The sequence below is a fragment of the Calypte anna genome, chromosome 2 (genome assembly GCF_003957555.1).
Source record: "Calypte anna isolate BGI_N300 chromosome 2, bCalAnn1_v1.p, whole genome shotgun sequence".
Classification (NCBI taxonomy): domain Eukaryota; kingdom Metazoa; phylum Chordata; class Aves; order Apodiformes; family Trochilidae; genus Calypte; species Calypte anna.
In genome coordinates, this window is record NC_044245.1 from 17,133,418 (window position 1) to 17,153,619 (window position 20,202).

At 38.5% G+C, this 20,202-nt stretch overlaps 1 protein-coding gene across 13 annotated transcripts in view; it reads left to right on the forward strand.

Moving 5' to 3' along the window:
* The window catches only part of ABI1 (abl interactor 1), a 74,345-nt gene that overhangs the window by 43,522 nt on the left and 10,621 nt on the right, over positions 1-20,202 (forward strand). For 5 of the 13 annotated variants that reach the window (XM_008492716.2, XM_030444323.1, XM_030444326.1 and 2 more), the window contains exons 3-8: positions 2,097-2,273; positions 12,004-12,018; positions 12,756-12,856; positions 16,264-16,404; positions 18,543-18,643; positions 19,698-19,778. In XM_008492716.2, the coding sequence (XP_008490938.1) occupies positions 2,097-2,273; positions 12,004-12,018; positions 12,756-12,856; positions 16,264-16,404; positions 18,543-18,643; positions 19,698-19,778 (616 nt within the window). The remainder of the gene's footprint in view (positions 1-2,096; positions 2,274-12,003; positions 12,019-12,755; positions 12,857-16,263; positions 16,405-18,542; positions 18,644-19,697; positions 19,779-20,202) is intronic. The other 8 variants (XM_008492722.2, XM_008492718.2, XM_008492724.2 and 5 more) reach the window with 3 other exon arrangements.

Genomic DNA, 20,202 nt, shown 5'->3' on the forward strand with positions numbered 1-20,202 from the left:
TTCTCCTCAGCCTCCTATATTGCTGTGTTATTTAGATTACTCAAAATGAAGTGTTTTTTTTCAGTTATGCAGTGCTTATGTATTACAAAATATGAAGAGCTGTGTATTATTAAAGCGTTCTATAAGATCATTTGAGACCTGCTATTACCATTGAGCAAAAGGGCTCATGTCGTACAGATAGGAAGAGAGATGATCTCGGAACATGTAGCACAGCACTTAGATAATGTTTTGGGATCTTTCTGTAAGCAAACTAAAAGGCAGAACTAATGTGTATCTTAGTTTCTAAAAGGAAAAGAACAAATGGTTGCTGGAGTTGAAGAAATACATCCAGTTTTTTTCTTAAGTCTTTGCTCTGTCATCTGTGAAATTGGCTGCCAGAGCAAATGTGGGTGCAGTGTCTGATACCTGTAGTAGTAAATGCTTGATGTATAGGACTCTTTCCTTTGGAAAGGTGCTTTTTATTCCTGACTATGGGATTTTTCTGACCATGAGTAGAGCAATAATGTTTGCTCTGAAGCTGTATTGATATATTGAATTTACTTATTACAAATGAGCTACTGCAGACAAACATACTTTGTCTTGCATTGCTCTGAAAAATCACAACTCTTAATAGAAATAATATTCCTTATGTTTCCAAAGTAAAAGAACTTCTGCAATGTTAACAAGTTGTCTGTTACTTACCTCTAAGATATGAAAGCAAGCTTGCTTGGTATCACTGCGTTTAAGGTACTTCTTGTGTTTCCACTTTTAATCTGCAATGCCATGTATCAAAACTGTGTAGGAGGATTTAGTTTCTTTCTGTACTGAAGGGAATTTTAGATCATTTGATCATATGCACCAGTTACTGAAAAAAACAGTTTAATTGAAGGCATTTCATAGTTAACTTTGAACACTGAATTCTGGCTTTCCTAGAAGTAGTCATTTCCTGGATGCTTAACTTGCTTTCTTCATTTTGCCTAATATAGAAGTAGAGTGAAATACAAACTAATATTGTACTATATTTTTGGCTCTGCTTCACTAACCAAATCTTGCACATCACAATATCCATTTTAGTTTATGCACTTTCTAGAGATGTACCCAAAGGTGTACTGATGGACAAGAATTTTTCTCTCTTTCTGAACCTTGACTCTTTGTTCTGTAGCAGTCTTTCCAGGAGGAATTCATGCTTGGAGATGTAGAATTATTTCCTTCAGTGGAAAAAGTGGTGGATTGATAGATTTTGTTCACAGTCACTTAGAGTAGAGGGTTTTTTGTCAGATACCATCTCCTGCAGTGAGAACCTAAGATTCTAGTAGGTACTTAAAGCAGTAAAATCAGTCCCTGAATCTTCAAATAAGCTTCCTGGAGATGGAACTTCCTGTGGCATCTGATGTTTGATTTGTACTTGTTCTCCCTAAGCTAGGGTTTAAGTGGTGGTTATATTGCATGAAGAAGCACGTGTCTGTCCTGTGAAGCATAATTGGATCCTTCACAGACTGCTGGTCTGACCTTTCATTGCCTGTTTAGGTATTTCTTAATAAAATGATGGAGCAGCATATTTTATACATGCATTTTTAAGGTTCTATTTTATTCTTTTAGTAAAACTGACATAAACGGTATGACAAAATAACCTCAGTGCTGAAATAAGTCCTTCTCTATGCAGACTTTAACTCTGATATGCACTGATGGCTTTGCTGAAAGAAATTACTGCACAGACTTTGCAAGCTTAGTCCCCTTCTGGGACTGCAGGCAAATTGCTGAGCTTCTCTCTCCTGGTTTCCTGGCTGTGAAGTTGGAGTAATTTATTGCTAGTGCAAGTCATAAGAACACTGAGAGTTAATGCATAAGACACTATGTATCTGCATAGTGTCTTTAGCATTCAAAACAATAATGTATAATTGTAATTTTATTATTAATATTGGTTATTTCATTAAAATATCAGTTTCAAACAATATCCATGTAGGTTAAATTCATTTTGTCAATAAACCGGTGTCCTTCCTGCAGTGTTAAATCTGTTCAGATTCTTTGTCTAATAGTGAAGTCTAAACATGTGGATAGCTCTGTAAAGAAGACAGCAAATGCCTAAAGAAACCCATATTTTCTTGTTTTTAATCTAGACTGTGGACATCCATAAAGAAAAGGTTGCTCGCAGAGAGATTGGCATTTTGACAACCAATAAGAACACATCAAGAACTCACAAAATTATAGCACCAGCGAACATGGAGCGTCCTGTAAGGTATATTCGAAAACCTATAGACTACACAGTGCTGGATGATGTTGGCCATGGCGTAAAGGTAAGAATGCCTGAACACATGAGGTTCCCAAATACCAGACCAGGAAGGTGCAGACCATTACTGACATTAAAATGTTTTAAAATATGTAGTTCCTTTATGGTAGGAAGGTTATGGGTTTGATATGCTCCCAGCTACAACCAAGTTTGTAAGAAAATGTGTTGGTTTACAGTGAGGGGTTTCTGAGCAATGTTTGCCTAAACCTTGTGACTGTCAGTTGTAATCACAGTGTCTGGAAATAATGGCTCATGATCTTAGGCTAATGACTTGTTAGAAGGCATGATTAACTTTTAAAATTATCACTCCTTCCTTCTCAGGAAGTTGTCTTTGCCCCTCGTATTATTCCTGTTGTTACTGAGAAAAATTAAGTGATCTCTTATGGGGAAACTGGCTGCTGGGGTGGGTTGTTCTTTGTTGGGTTTTTTTGGATGGTAATCCAGGAGAAAAAGGGTAATCTCATTGGAACTGAAATCTCAGTGGCATTTGATGTCTTGCTTCCATTAATGCCTCATTTCCGTTTTTTCTGAATAAAAACCTTCATAATTTAATGTCCATGTCCCTTGAAATTGTAATAGTTGAAGTGTATTAATGTAACAGCTTTTGCTCCCTGGATGTCTTTATAAAAAATAGCTTCATATTCCCCTAGAGCAGGCATTCCAGGTATATTCAGTTCATAACAGTCCTCCTTTGAATGGCATTAAAAAGCTTTTATACAGCACCCATGTATCCTCTAAAGCTTAATGTGTCCTGGTCAGTCAGTTGTGCTATATCAGCTCATCATGTGCACTTTCAATTTCTGAGCTCTTGAGGAACAAATCTTTCAGAATTACCTAACACAAGAGTTTTAAAGTACCTTCTGCATCCTAGTTTCCCTCTGAATGTCCAGAGGAGTCTATTTCTAACATATTGGTAGCTCTATACCATGACATCTCTAGGTTATGACTGGTGACTTTGGACTATGTGAATTTTTGTTTAATTTTCAGCTAAACCTGTAGTAAACCTCTAATGCTTAGAGCTGTTTTACACTAATAATTTAAACCAGACTAGATGAAGCACAGTCCTGTGTAGATGCATGAAAAAACATGCCCTGAATTGCTCTAAAATAGAAGCATTAGGCACAGAAATTGTTCCTTTTTCAGTACAGTCTCTGCATTCAAGAGAGAGCTCTATGAATAGAGACTACAGGAATCCACAAATTCGATGTCAGGATGTTGGCTTCTGCATTTAAGTGCTCCAGGGATCAAGTGCTGTGGAAGACTTGTATAATAATTACTGTTTGTCTCTGAAGTTGATGCTTTGCTTAAGTGCTTGTATTGTGCAGGCTCAACACAGGCTGCTTGATCCATAACCACCGAAATTGTTAAGGTGTAGCAGTTATATTTTCCAATATCACTAATTGCTTTTAGGAATACTGGTGTCTGTTTTATTAATGAGACCCTATTTGCTCAGAGGGTGGAAATGAGGTGCTGTTGACCTATATTTAGGCAGCTCTTATGAAACATTTTTAGTAAAGGTTTTTTGACTGTTACTGATCTAATTCTGTATTAGAAATTTGGTCTGTTCAGAGGTAAAATATCTTCCAGGGAATAATCAAATTAGCAACATTACAAGTCAGCTACAAATTATATTTTGCAATTGTTTCTTTATTGAGTGATTGACTTAAGTCGGTTTCATGTCTGTGGAAGGCATGAAACAGCAGAAAAATGTTAGTATTTTCTAGGTAGACTTGCTACACAAATGAGAGAATCTTGTTGGCCGTGCCCTCAAGTGTGTAGTTTAAGATGGCTGCCAAGCATTTGATGCCTTCACCAGTGTTGATATTTACTGGACACAAAATTGAGTACAGTGGGCTGAGGTAGTGATAAACTAATTACATCTGCTTAGTGTGGCACTGATCATAGCACTGAAGGAAGTAGCTTGCTTTGTCTGCAAACTTGATGTAGCTAATACTTTAATAAGAAAATCGAACTGAAACAACTTGAGAAACCAGATCAGGTCCTGTTGGAAGAGAGCACAAATAATAGATGATGTTTAGAATCTTGGATTGCCTCTTGTGCAGGACACAGATTAGGAGAAGCATACAATAAAATGAATTACAAACTCTTGACTTGTCACAGAATAGTGATCTTAGAAAATGCTTCAGACCCTTTTAAGACTTATTTTCTTGACCCAAGATTTCACCCCAAGTTGGACAGCAGCATGTTTGATAAGGCCTTGGGAAACATGTTTTTCTAGAGGAAAGGAAGTTCGAGTTGTGCCAAGGGCAACTGTCTATTTGACTGACTTGCAGGTCTTTGTCATTTGCTGTGGCAACTGTCAATAAAATACAATACAACATATAATTGACACTTAAGTATTAAGTAAAAATAATGAAACACTGAGATCTGTAGATGACAGGTTACTGCTGTTAATGGGGTTATCTGTGTTTTTTTCCAGAAAGGAAAAATAGAAGGAAGAGAAAGCAAAACAAAACAAAAAAAAACCCCTTTCTGCATTGTAACCTGTTTCTGCTTTAATTAATTTAATGAAATTCTGATCCTTGGAAAAATATAATTAAAATATGCAGTATATTTTAAGAGATAATCCTGAATTGTTTTCTATAAAAAGTGTAAATAAAAATACTGTCTCACAGAATTAAAAAAAAATATTTAAAAATAGATTGGGTAATCCTCACAGTAAATACTGTCTTTCCCTATTCATCTTCTATCTAAGCTATTGCAGAAACACCTTCTATTTGTACTCACAGTTCATTTTGTTTGTGTGTCACTTTAATGTTTCTTAAGGCTGTGTGGAGGGCATCAAAAAGCAGATGCTTATGCACAGGGCATACAGAAGGGCCCTATATGCCCCCCCTCTGTCTCATGTGTATGCAGTAATTTCTGTTGAGCTGGTAATGAAGGTGAGGGCAATTAGTGATGGTAAGGAGCAGGTTTCCTCCCTGATGGGAGACACCTTTCTTGGAAATCAGTGCAGGTTTCGTCCTCCTGCAGCTTCTTGGCAGAAAAGCTTTTGTAGAGCATCCTAGGATTGCAGAGGTTTTTACTTCAACCTCAAAGCTCTGTGGCATCCCCAAGTTGCCACAGCTGCTCCCCTCCATGTCCCTTCTCTCTGCAGGGGCAGATACAGGTGAAATCTTCAAAATGAGTGAAATTACTGTTTTTTTTAATCTAAGTACCTATGAAGCCAAGGTTAGCATCAGTCAAAATTAGGAGGGCTTTTAAAATTGGTGTGCTAGTGAGAAGGCTTTCTCTTGCAACAAATATTATGTGTGGATGGCTCCAAGAAACACACAGGCAAGCATTTTTGCCGGTCTGTTAAGCTGTGGCTCAGCTGTCACCCTCTGGGGATAGGGGAATGTAGATGAAGTCATTCTTGATAAATAAGAGTAACTGTCAAGATGTGAGAGACTACCTTCCTGTGTACAGCTTGGTTTAAAATTATTAGGCAGAGGCTACTTTAACATTTCCTTCCTTCTCTTCCCCTTCTTTTGTGAAAGGAAAAAAAAAAAAAGTAGTGTGCCAGCAAATAAATAGGTCAAATACAATTACTCATACAGAAAATCCTCAGTTTAAGAGGGGGGGAGAAGGAGGAGGAAGCTTGGAAGCTGCTTTAAAAGCTGTGAAGTTGGCCTTTGAATTTATTATAATCTTTCTTTTTTAATAGGAGGCAAGTGGAATTGCAGCAATTAGTAAAATGGCAGCTAAGTGGGAAATTGAAATGGTGCCTTATAGTAAAGGCAGATAAAATGTTGAATACACGCTAAATTGAAATGCCTAATAGCTGTACTTGGTTTGAGTTTATTTTATGGAACTAATAGTTCTTTAAAAAAATACTTGAATTGTATATGAAGATTGATCACTTTTCAGCTTTGTTTCAAGACGAAAATTTGGAATTTCATCACTGCAGAGCACTTGCATTTCAGTGCATTAAAATTGTCAGAAGCTTTCTAGCCCAGGAAGTTAAACAGGAGTTGAGCATTCAGAGATCTTTCTCCAGCAAATGGAAGCTGGAAGACTCCCTTAAAGCAGGGATTGAGTCAAAATTTACCAAATGCTAGGGTTAGGACAGGAGCCTTGCACTCACCCTTGTTATGCTTCCCAGCCTGCCTGCTCACCTGCACTCCTCATGCTGTGAGGTTTATCATCCTCCTTTCTATCATCATCATCTGTGTCGGTGCAGATGAGGTGCTGATGTGAGGGTGGAAGGCTACCTAATCATGCCTGCCTCCCCATTAGGATAAGACCTTTTATGTGATAGCCACTTGAGTATTAACTTTAAATAATTCACAGGAATAAAGCCAAAATGAGACGGGAAGCCTGAACCTGAGCTTCTGCCGCCTTTGTCCCTGTGTGAGTCTCTGTCAGACACTCACGCTTCAAAGGATGTCATGTTGCCAATTTCATTGATGTCACATCATCTCTCCGGGGTCACGGCCAAACAGTAAATATTGCTGTAGGGTAAAGAACGCTTCTCTGGGGGAAAAAGTAACTCTGCCAACTGTAATGACTGTGTTGTGAGTGTTGACACTGTGCTTTTCATAAGGCACTTGCTACTGGAAGTTCAGAAGCATGCACAGTGTCATCTGATACAATGTAGGTTTTGAGCATGTCTGGTTGCAGAGAAAACTCCAAACTATGAGGTCTCTTATTTTCTAATTTTGAAAAGAATTTTTTCATTAACTGTAGTTTATTGTAGATAGATTCAAAGTTACCAACTCAAAGGATAAAAAAACTTGAAAAGAGTTCAAGTATTTAAAGGCAGGAATCTAGGTATCTTTCTAGGAACAAGTGCTGAGGGAAAAATGCAAAGTTTTTCTATCAACCATAAGCAGGTTTTTGTATACTAAGGGCAGTTTAATATCTTAAAATACTTTAGGGTCAAATGTGTTTTTTGCCTGCTCAGTTTGGAAACTTAACAAAAATAATAATAAATAAAGGAGAGAAGCAATACTGGCAACCTACATCTGGTTGCTGTTAATGGAAGACTGATTACTAGGTTATAAGTAGTACTGGGAGATGTTATAGTTAAAAGATAAATGTAAAATTCACTGGAGAGAGACTTATGTAATCATGTTTAATTCTGAAAGAAATACTGATTTGAAACCTAAATTTTCTCAAAATTATCTGTCTCACAGTATAGTATAAGTAAAGAACAGATAAAGACTTCTGACCTACTCTGATATGGAAATTGAGACACAGGAATCTTTTCTTCAAAACTGCACAGAACTAGTACAAGTGTGTTACCCTGAGTATCTGATACCCACGTACAGTCTGCCTTCTCAAAAACATCTGTGATTACATATCCTCCCGAACTCCACATCTTGATTTTTGTATGGAAATGATGTTTGAGACCTTGGTGCTTTACTGGGTCCTTTCCTATCTTCCCTATCTTTAGGTACAAGTACCCTTCCAATTGCTTTTCTAGCTCTGGCTTTGTAGTGTTGTGATACTCCAAAACTATGCCACTAATGAGGCATGAGACAGTCCTTTATAAAAAAATCTAAAAGAATTGTCTGTATGGCAATTGGATTGCTTAACTGCAGGTACATAATAGTGATTCAGAAGATCTTCCTGTAGGGAAGTCCCACACAATTCTTCCTGGATTAATAATAAAGGAAATACCTTTTCAAGTAAAAGGGGAGGTTGCTTGAAGAATCAAGGGCAATCATGTTTTTTTTCCTGCTGTAGTTTATGACTGTGATTAACTGGTCAAAGGTAATGGATCTTAAGGCTGGTTATTGCTTTTAGAGCATAAATACTACAGTTTGATCAGCATTTATATCAGTCTTTAATGACAGCTTTCAGTGATTCTGGGTATGGTAGGTTATAGAGTAAAACTGGTTCTAAATTCAGAAGTTAGGAAGACAGTGAGCAACACACTGCATGGGAAGTACCAACCTGCATAGAGATTTGGAGTTTCTGCAGTCTGAAATTGGAGAGTTCGTAGCTGAAATATGTAGGATAAACTTGCTGATGTCAGTGTGGTGTAAGGGTTCTGCTCCTGTGTCCAAGTTGCCTTTTGTATTTCTATGCTTGTAGATAGATTTGCTCAAACAAATGAATTGTGTACAATGTCCCTAGCCCTAGTTTTTGAAACAGATTGTGACTCAAATAATAGCTTTCTGGTTCCATGAATCATGACTAATGTTCCCCTGTGACTTGTAGCTTGGCATGGAAACTATTTAAAATAGTTAGATGGCTGCCTCCTGAGGCTGGCCAGTAGAGCCCTTCAAATGTCTGGACATCCTTAGACTACGAGTAGATAACCTCAGATTGCCTCACACCCTACCCTTTCATACTGTTCTTGGTCTTTCCCTTTGGCCTCAGCTACAGAAACCTGCAGTACTGCCTTTGTCACCAGGTATTTTTGTGCCATTTTGGCTAGGAGTGAGCATGCAGGAATTGCCAAAATAGTTGCTTTAAACAAGTAAATCTCTGCCTTGGTACTTACTCTCAATGCTAAACTGTTCCAAAATGTAGCTTCTCCTGTCCAAAACTACAGCTGGAATTCACAGTCCAGGTGCTCTGAATTCCTGGCATCAGATAGAGAAGTAGCCTCATTTTTGGCTTTGATAAACGCCTTGCATAGGTGTTGCAAACACCTGTTTTGCTTTAATTGCATTGCTCCTTTCCAACCCACTGCTGGTTCTCAGTCCCTGGCCAGCCTGTTCTCCCATGGTGTCAAAATCCTGTAAATGTGCCATTGCCCTCGCTGTGATCTTTTTGAAATGCAGCAAAGTCAACTCCTGGTTCTTAAGCCTGAGACTATGGTTTCTTTCTCTTATTTTTGTGACAGCCCTTAAAACTTCATCCAGGACTGCCACATGCTTGGCCAGTTTTCCCTGGAAAGGCAAAGTTGTTCTGCTTCATTCTTCAAAACATCTCCTTTGCTATGATGCTCGCAAGAAAACCCAACCAGTACTGCTGCTTACCATGCTGTCTTGTTTCTGGGAACATCTTGATCTCTCTAGTTCTCTGCCTTGGCATCAAAAGCATCCCCAACAAGCCTACACACTGTGTTTTTGTTCTGATGTGTACAGTGTCCAGGATGCTGATATTGGGCTGCAATCTGTCTCCTGTGTGTACAGGAATACAGCTAGCAGGAGAAGGGAGTCTGTCTTCTGTCTGAGTTTTCAGAGCTGCTCTTCCTTTGACTAAGCATTTTTCCTTTTGCACCTCCTAGCTGTTGTTTTATAGACCCTTCTCAGAACAGCTTCTTTCTTCTTAGAGCTGTGAACCTTATGCATGCTGCTGCTTCTCTGTGCCCTGCATTGACTTCCTGACAGACCTCAGAATTGATCAGGTAGTTGGTGATGGTCATGTTTTGCCAACTGGATGCCTGTCCTAGAGGCATTTGTAGAGAGATGCTTGGACCTACATTAAACAAGTACTTCCTTTTGGTTTTCTGCTGTCCTTTTTTTGGCCAGTTTTCTTAAAGTCCTAATGAATGTAAACCCTCTTATCTAAACTGTTCCCAGTTCCAAGCAATTTTTAAAATTGCTTAGAAAGCACTACATTTAATTTTCATACCAAGGAATGCAGCAAGGTTGACTTCATAAGCTTAACCAATAAGTACAACTAAATCTCTCCTTCTAATTAATTAGCTTATTAGAAATGGTTAAATAGCCATGTGGTTCATCTCACTTCTATATGTTTGCTTCTCTCCCTTATTTCTGTCTTTTAGAGGAGTTCCTCTACCATAAGAAACCCTGTTCACTTTGTGTTCCTTCCTTCTGTGTTTTTCTGCCTGTATGACTTACTTATATTGACATCAACAGAGAGGACATGCAAAGAGCTTTTTACATATAGAAAGCAGTATGACAGCACTCACTAATTCTTCTGCACAATAAAGAGATTTTGTCTGTATATTGTTTAACTGGTAGCAAGAGAGATGAAGCTCATTGACAAGTGAAGGGCAAGAGCTGTTGGACTTCAGCTGTATGTTTGGTATGTTAAGCAGTCCTTAGCAGTAGAAAAGTTTGAAATAAGGTGAAAATTCCAGAATGACTGCTATCTGTTGATATACATATTGTTTACTGCAGTGGAGACAGGCTCTCCATAAGTGCTGAGTGACACTGCATAAGGGAAGAAAAGACAGAGCTTTTTTTGTGTGTTTTTTGTGGCAGGCAAATTTAGTAATAGAGGCTAGGTAGGATGCCATGTCACCCTTCCTTTTAAGTCATTAAAAGGTTTCTATCTGTGGCCTCTGGTGAGGCATGGGACCAGAAGTTTCAACTTTGGTTTCTCTTAATAAATTGCTTTCATTATGCCCTTGCCTTTGGCAGCTGGTGAAGTAAGGGGAAGGGTCACATATTCCTATGAGAGGAGAAAACAAACTTCATTGCTAAAAATCTGTTTTAAAAATACAGTATTTGGGAGACTAGCCTGACACCCTGGAAACTGAGCCTTTGTGATTGTCCATGAAATAAGTATATAGGGTCAGAAGTGGTTTAAATGCCTTCATTCTGCCACTCTGCTCATGAACCTCTGCCCAAACTGAGAGTGAATGGGATGACCTTAAGATTTACTAACCACAGATAAGTATTTTCGAATTTTGAAGCAGGTTTTGTGTTTCTTTTCTTGTAATATGAATAACGTAAAGGCAGTGACTTTCAACCTCTCGGTTTGTAACCACAGCTATTTTTCAGTGGTTTTGCAGACCCTGTCAGAAATCTTGTATACCCATTGCTATATAGCGTATTAAAATATTTTTTCTGAGTTCATGGATGCCTTTAAACTTGTCTGTGTTTCATAGAGGATGAAAAGGAGGAGGAGAAGGAGGTGCAAACCACAGTTTGAAAACCTGTACATTAGGAGGCTTGTTCTGAAAGTGATAGCTTATTTCCAAACAACCTAAAAATAAAGCATTAGTATTTTTTTATGTTTTGTGGGTTTGTGTTTACTTGTGTTTTGTTGTTCGTTTGTTTGTTTTCCATTGGAAAACAGAAGTCCTTTTTCCTGGCCCCTTTCCTAAAATTGGAGAACTTAACTTGAATTTATATAATATTTTACACTCATTTTCCTTGTGAAGCCAAGTCTTCATAATTTTTTTTCCTTCTGCAATCAAGAAGAGTGTAAAAATGATACAGTGGGGTTCTATAATGACTTGATTCAAAGAGGTAAAATTTCAGAACAACAGTCATTAGAGCACTGCCAACGCAGTTTGAGCAGTCAGCTCTGTGCTGGCTTGAGTCAGATTTCAATCAATAAACCAGAGGTGAAAGGCACTGCTGCTCATCCTGTTGGAGAACTTCCATTCCTTTATTTACCATTCAATGCAGCAGCTAGGATTTCTTCAAAACAATGTGAAGGTTAAGTATCAAAGCAACAGGCAAAGTCTGTTCTGCACCATGTAGCTGAAACTGGTCTTGTGAATGAATTCTTAAGTGCATGTTACCATCAAAATAGCATTGATGTGGGTTTGGTCTTGAATGCTGAGCAAGGGGCTTCTCAAACTTTTACTGCCCATGAGGAGCTGGAGAAACAAATCTGGTGAACCTTAGGTAAACTTAGTTTTGACACAAGCATTTTTCCTGTGATCACTTAGGCTCAGAACTTTCAATGACAAAATGAGACAGTAAAATCTCTGTTAGAGTGCTGGGATGTGGCTAATTATCAGTAGATGCAAATGATTTTTTTAAAATGTCATTATCTCTAGTTTAACCTGTCCTATCACTTGTGATGGATCTGCCATTAATTTCTACCTTTTCCCCTCTTTTTTTGCCAACGTTAAGTGGCTAAAAGCCAAGGTAAGAAGTGTTATTTCTCCTTTGACCCACAGTGCCTCATGTGACTGATAGTAGAGGCTGCAGAGCCATTAAAACTGAAAACTAGCGCTCTCTTCTGCTCTTTTCTGCTTTCCATAGGATATTTAGATTAAACATGCTATACTTGATTTTTTTTGTTTACAGCGTTTAGTGTGTCAATGTATCTGCGATACATTGGCATTTGCATTTATACATAGATATATTAATTTCTCTAACATGTGTAGTGCTTTGCTCTGAATTCAGTAGATGCCTTGTTTCCCTTCACTTACATTTTTTTGCAGGAGACTTCCCAGACAACCTGAATGACTCTGGTAGTCAAATAGCAGGGACAAACTGAGAAATTCTGGTCTCATGCTGACAGTTGTTGTGCTGTCAGTGTTAAAGTCTGATTTAAATTATTAACACCCAAATGGAGGTGAACACAAATGTGGCTTTCCTTTAAAGAAAACAGGGTATAAAAGATTTGTGAATGAACCTGGCGACCTCTTTGTGCCGACCTTTCCGATGTCTGTTGTAAATGAATTGCAAAAATAACATTAAGCTTGTATTTAGTCTCTGTTTTTACTGGTGTCTTGTGTGTAGCTGAAAACTTGCTGTTTGACAGCTGTCTGGGAATTCTCACTCCATATTCTTACACTTAAAAAAAAAAAAAAAAAAAAAGCTGTCAATAATAGGGCTGCTCTGTTTTAAAAATAAAACCATGTTTTCCCTTATTTCAGCATGGAAATAACCAGCCTGCAAGAACTGGCACCTTGTCAAGAACAAATCCGCCTACACAAAAACCACCAAGTCCTCCCATGTCAGGCCGGGGAACTCTGGGGTAAGAATGAAATCTGCTTGGTTCCTCCTGTGTAATAGAAAGTTCTAATTGTGCTTGTGCCAGTTTCTTAGATGTGTGGATCGATGGCAATTCTGACAGTCTTTAGCAAAAAAACTAATTGCCTTTTCTGTATAAACACTTTCAGCTACACTGACTCTTGTTTTCATTATGACCTTTTGAAAGAATGTGAAGATTTATTACAGATAGAGGAAAATGAGGAGGCCAGTGTTGATCCTGATTTTTGGGGAGAAATCTTTAGTGACTCAAAAGTCACAATAAGGTTTTAACTTCACTGGGGGAAAAATTGCTGAAGTTCTTGACTGCTCATTTTTTTAATATTATAAGAGGTATGAAATGACTGTTGATACCATATTTGTTGCATTAAGAACACTTGGGCAACATAGATTCTCTTGGGATCATGCATTTTTATTTTTATTGTGCTTAAATGAGGAAGGATTTTGTTACTCCCAAGTCCCACTGTGCTCAGAGTTCCTTGCCATAGCATCTATTTTGCTGCTGTGGATCTGTAGGGAGTGAAATCTGCTTATCTTGGTGTGCCAGCAAGTAGTTGTTGCTAGGGACCAAAACATTAATGCTTGAGAAGCTCAGAGCACGTGCCATATGGTTTTGTCTGTCCAACAGTGCTGCTGCTTCCAAAAGGCATCCTAAACAAGACCTTCTATGTATTTATCACTTTCAGTCTTTCCTTTGTGCTGTGGAGGACTGAGGCACTGTAGGGCTGGCTGGCACGGTTGTATTGGCTTCAGGTATCACTTGTCTGTGATAGATGGGGAGCTGGAAAAATCAGGAATAACGAGACAGAACAAGATGAGGATCAAGAGCAATGGTCAAGGAAAATTAGAAGCTGTAATTCCTTTTGTCAAAGACTTAGTGATTTTTAATCCTCATTTGACGCTTTGCTGCTTCATGCTTGCCGTGTTTGTTGTATATTCGGTAGAGAAATTACCCTAGAGGTTTCCTCAGCATGTTTTGTGAAGATTCCCATTGCTCGAGGGCATGCAATCAGTATTCCAATTGTCTCTCATCCCAGCTGAGAGAGAGTTGTTTATCAGCCCTGGGAAGCTGGGTAGTGCTTTCATGTCCTCTTGGACGGTTTCTAGTGAAACAGCAGCATTGATGTACTGGTGAGCTGTCTCCTTTCAAATGCTCCCCCCCTGAGCAAGCCAGAGCTGTTCGGTTTCCTTGGCTGATGCCTGATAAGGATTAATCAGCTGCGAGTCATTTCCAGATGAGCTTGACAAGAGGCAGCAGTTGGCTGAGGGGGAGGAATAATGTGGGTTCATAACAGAGATTTCTATCTGCCCTTCTTGTTCAGGAAGTACAGCTCTTGTCTTGAACACATATGTTCTGCCAAAGCATGAAATATCATAGGCTTAACTGTTTCCCTATTATATGAAGAAAAAAATCGGTAGAAACTGCAAGGTTACTCATGCTCTGTCTTTGATCCAGAAAAATTATAAGCATTTAAAATCTGAGGGAGCTTGGTGTGTTACACTGGCCTTTAAGTAGGTGCTGCCTGTTGTGAAGCTTGTCCCTTCAAGGCAAGACTATTTAAAGGTGATGGGGAGGGAGTCCTGCACAGAAATTGCTCAGGTGGAAATGGAAATAACTGAAGGAAACAGAGGTCTCTTAACTGGACCAGGCAGAGGCTGGGAAACCTTGGATGCTCTGTTTGGCAGTATTACAGGGGAAAGAGTCAACTGCAGGAGCTGGATGGAGGCAGCAGTTGCAGTCATGTGTTGAGGGTCCTGGGGCAGAGCAAGGCCTTGGACTTCTTGTAGCACTCCCTGGCAATGGGCATCAGCACTGCTCTGGAGTTCTGGGCAACATGCAGATTGGGCACCTAGGCAACGTCAGGAAAGTGTATTTTCCTCATCTGTGTAAGGCTGGTAGAAAAGCAAAGGGAAAGATGAGACTGACTGGGAAGAAATAGTTTTTTTTTCTGATGCTAAGGAGTTTGAGATCTTCAGTGGAGCTGAGAAGAGCAAAGGAGAAACTGAGGCATGGTTGACCCTGAGGATGTGGTCAGGTTTTGTTTTTGGCACTATATTTACACTGTACAGGCAAAATAAATAGTATTAGAGAGCTGAGTGCTAGTTTCTATTGCCAGTGCATTCCAAGGCAGAATACTTTAAAGCATGAGTTTTCAAGATTATTTCTGTTCAAAGCACATTTTAAATCTTCCTTGCTTGTAATTTTATTTGGTAGTTTTTCGAAATCTATGTCTTACAACTGGAATACAAAGTTTCTCTATTTTCCCCATGGCTGCTTGCTTATGGCAGGTTTATAGGTGGTGGCACTCTGCAGAGTAAAAGTTCTTTATACAGACAAACTAATTTATAAACATTACAGTGCATACAAACAATTATGGTGTTTTCACTTTTCTCTTCAAGATGTTTTAATAATAAAATGTTGAAGTTAAAATTTAGTACTATTGTGTTCTATATTGTAAAAAGGAAGTCAATAAGTTTCTTAAAGTACCAGGAAGCTGTATAACTTAGCAACTCAGTTATAACCAGTAATTGAACAAATTATTAAATGCCTGTAGTTCAGTATTTTTGTATTTGCTTAGCTGGTGCATTGCCAAGTTCCATGTCTTGCAAGGGATCTCTTAGTTACTGGTGAAGACCTCTGCAATTCAGTACAAAAAATGCACTGTTCTTAAGGGAGAATGGGTCTGGTAAATAGATCTCAGAAGATCTGTTTTGAATTTCTGACTTGATGCAGTCTGCTAGGTGAGCTTGGAAGTCTCTGTACTTCATTTTCTTGAGCTGCAAAATGGAGACAATGAAACTTATTTGTGAGACACTAAGATCAGCGTAAGTGATAAGAGGTTGCTTGATTACTTCATGAAACAATGCCACTAGGTAGGAAACACCCTGGTGACTGCAAAAGTAACTTGTTCTGTGAATCTTTCAGGCTCACTCCTGTCTTAATGTGTTGAACACCTTTAGCCAAGAATGCTTTTGGAAAGCATTTGAAGGGGAGGGGAAGAGGGGGAAAAAGGAAATTGTTACAGTGGAACAGTCTATCATGTGCAATGTACTGAAAGGTAACCACAGAATATTATATGTCTGTAACTATTGTGTGTTATGTAATTCAAATAATATATTTTAGGTAATAAGCTTAGGTTAGGCTTTTAAAATCAATTTATATACTGTAGGCCAACTTTTATGGATCTGTCTACACAAGAGCACTTTAAGGAGGTGAATGTAACCTGTCTACCCTGTCTAAAGGAATTTGTTTAATACACTGTACTGTGGGTCACTGTGCAGTGATCTGTCATGGGAACTTAAGAAAACAAATAGCTGCACTACCTCATTCATTTATCCTTTTGATCCTCTGATCCTTTATCTTTCTCTCTTCAAATCTTTTTCCTTGACCAGACGAAATACTCCTTACAAAACCCTGGAGCCAGTCAAACCACCAACAGTCCCCAATGATTACATGACCAGTCCTGCCAGACTGGGCAGTCAGCACAGTCCAGGAAGGACAGCTTCCTTGAACCAGAGACCACGAACACACAGGTAGAGCATTTTCTCACTGTAAGTCTTTCTCTCCTTCACATTCTGAATGCTTACTCAAGTCACAGAAAAGCTTTGAAGCTTTGTGCCTATTGGTTTTTTGTTGAAAAGCAAAAGCTGAGTTACCATTCTTCATTAACAGAACTGAACTGTGTTGTTGGCTTCTCCAACACACAGAAATGTGTTCATAATGTAGAAGACTCATTGTGTCTAGCTTCCATAATTCACAGGCCTCATTTTATATACTAAGTTTATTTTGCTCTTTGGCTTTTGTTTCCCAAGAAAAAACGAACTTCCAAATTTATGTAGTTGCAAGGCAGGATAGTGGTGGATCCTTATGTTTTTGAAGCTGCATTATTAACCTTAGCCTAAAATACACTTCAGCTTTTTGTTGTTGTTTTCAAGACCACTAATTGCAAAGGAAAATTTCTGTTGATTAGAAACACTGTGATGAAGGTAGTCTGAAAGAGCTGATTGCTTTCTTTTGGCTAAGACTTAATGCTCATAATCAGTGCTAGCACGATAGAAGTCGAAAATAAAACCTATTTACAGAGCAGATATTGGCATCAGCCAGTTGATTCCACTTGTTTAAGGACTTTGATGAACTAATAGTGTATGTTTTAGGTGAGAAGATTGTTCCAATTGTACCTTTTTTTTAAATGTTATTTTTTTCAAAAATTGGAAGGCTAGCTCTTTCTCTGAGCCTCTTGAGTGAGCTAGGGTTTTTCAGTTTAATTTTCATAGGCTGCAACGAAAATACAGACTGGAGAATTCAGTGTAGCTAGAAGAAAGAGGTTAGATGATTTTTGAGAGAGCTTAATTTTTTTATTTTAACTTCCAGGAGACAGCTAAATACAGTAGGTCACTAATAAGGGCTGAGAGAGTAATTTGGACTGCTGGATCAATTGATCATGAAATACTGTCAGAATTAAGTAATTTCTAAATCTGTCTGCAGTGAAGATCTTGTTAATCTGTTTAGCTGGCTACTGTGAAGGCTCCCTACTCCTGCCTTGCAAGATCTTTTATGTAGAATGCAGTTAGAAATTCAGCTGCAGCCATGGTGACAAGATGAAGGTCTTCAGCAGACAGAACACTAATTATGAAGGGATTATCTTGGCTTCCACTTCAGGTCACTGAGTTGGTTTTGGGTTTTTTTTTTTTTTGTAACAGTGTTATTTTCTTAAAATATATTTGATTTGTATTTGACTCTTGACAGCACTGCTTTGTAGCTACCCAGTAATGGTGAATAAACTGTTGCATCACTGGGTACTCTTTAATTAGCGTGGATGTGTTAAAGTGGTATTTTGGCTTCAAAACATTTTTACTACTTAGTTCCCTTTATATTACCAATTTAATCTATGTTAATTCAAGCTTTGGCCTAAGGGAGTGCTTATGGATAAGTATAAAGACAGATTCCACCTGAATATTGATTCCATCTGCCTCAGTGAAAAGAAGTGTTACAGCCTCCAATAGCCTGTGTAGAAATGTATGTTCTATTAAAATTCATGTCTCTGGCATCTCATTTTTATATTATCTAATGGTACATTAACAGATTTTGACCTGAGTGTGTATTGTTACCTTTCAGACTATCTTAGTAATAAACTTCTAGTGCACAAAAAGTGTGTGCATGGGCAGTGGGAAGTGTTAGATATACAGAAAATTATCCACATGAAGCCCCAACTGGCTTATCATGGCTGGGCTGTTAAAAAGTTCTCGATATAAGCTATTCTGAGTGGAGGAAATGTTCCTTTAGCCAAGAGCATAAATAATTCTTTGTAGTTCAGGCATGAGCTCTTCCATCCCCAGTTTATTACTTTAAAACATTACAGGGCCTTTAAACTACTTCTACAGTTGTGACTCCATTGCCTAGATCTGGTATGGTTGCTTACCTTTTTGGTTTTTAAAGCATTTAATTAGACATTTTATGTGTAGTGATGCTTATCAGCTTCACTAACTCCATTTATTAGGAGTGTAATGCATCAAGACTCAGTTAACTGTTTGCAATGGTAGGTGGAGATGGAGGCATTTTACAGGGGATTCTTCAACAGTCTATAATAGAGTTAGGCTAGCAGAGCTCTCACAAGAAATGTGACAGCCCGTGTAGGAAATACTGTGCTAATACTTGTGGTTTTGTTTTACAGTGGTAGTAGTGGAGGAAGTGGCAGTCGAGAGAACAGTGGCAGCAGCAGTATTGGCATTCCCATTGCCGTGCCTACACCTTCACCACCAACCATTGGACCAGGTAGGTGGGACTCTTCCCAAGCTAACCTAGGGCCATAGTGTCAGTCACTTGTGTTTGCAGGGGGATTTTGGCAGAATATGATAGGGTAGAAACTGCCCTGAGGCACAGTCCCAGTCAGAAAATCTCTGTGCTGCGGAACATCTAGAGTTATATTTCTTTACCAAAAGTACTTGCAGAACAATCACTTGCAGAACAATGGTTAAAATACCATTGCTGGTCCATGTTTTTAGAAGATAATCAAAGGGAAGAGAAGATAGAAGGAGAGAGGTGTGTCCTTTTAAAGCTTAAGCATATTTTATAATGCCTATCTACAATTTGGCATTTGTGGATGCCCTGAAAAGCAGCAGTGACTACGTATATGTTTGATGGGAAATGTTGCCTTCTGAAATAGCCTGCTAATTTTACCATCTGTCAGAGATGGTATGTACATGTTCCTCTTTTAATTAAATAAAGGTGTTCAGATAAAACACAAAAGATGACCCATGAAAACACAGCTAGGAGTAGAAGTCAGGCTTATCTACCAGTGTTGTTTATGCTAAAGTTACAGTCTGAGGTTGCTAACCTATGCTGGGGATCACTGAGAGAGGTGGGAGAACTCATGTGTCTGTGATGACACAGCAATGAGAGAATCATGCAGGATGTCTTGAATTGAAAGTAAAACTCCTTTGTCTTTAAGAAGGATGAATGGTGAAAATGTATAGGATCCTTCTTCATTACAAGCCAACAGACTTAATCACTTGGTTACTATCTGTGAATTTTGTAAGCACAAAAAGCTAATTTGCACAAGAGTAGAGTTTTGGTGTCATGTAATTTTGATACTGCATCTCTTACATCTCTGTTCCTACAGTAGTACAAATAGGCATGAAGTCTTACATTAAAAGTCAATGAGAATTAAATTCTGCAGGTTCAGAACCTGTATAGGATCAGTTTGCGTCAGCTGACCAAAGCTGAATTTCTCTATTTATTTGGTAAGCCTTTCAAGTGCCCATGCTTTATAATTTTTTATTTTTTTAATAATATATGGTCTAATTGGGAATATAAACTATTTTATTAGCACATATTTCTGTTCCTCCTCCTCCTGGAGCCCCGCCAGCACCACCACTGCCACCACCTCTCCTGATGGGCAGTCTGATAGGTGAGACCTGTGTCGATGCTGAAGTGATTGCAGTCATGCTGCATAATCAATAATCATCTCTTCCTAATGGACTTAGTGAAGCTGTTTTTTCTTCTGTAGTGGGGTCAACATGATTTTTAGTGTATGTCCTGGTTTGGGTCAGGTCTGTGATTTTTAATTTTGTTTGATTTTAAACAAATCTAATCTCCACTAATTTCCTGTGGTTAAAGCCTCTGAAGGTAAAAGCGCAAGGCATGGAGAAAAGGCTGTCAGTTGCTTGAAATCTCTGTTCCCAATAAAGTTAATATCCAATTAGTCTGATCTGTAAGAACTCAAAATCAGTTTGAATTATTGCTATTCTATTGTATCACTCCTGCAGCTGAAACAAAGCCCACAACAGTTGCACTCTGGCTTAATCTGTAGCAGATAGGTAGGGTGATGTATG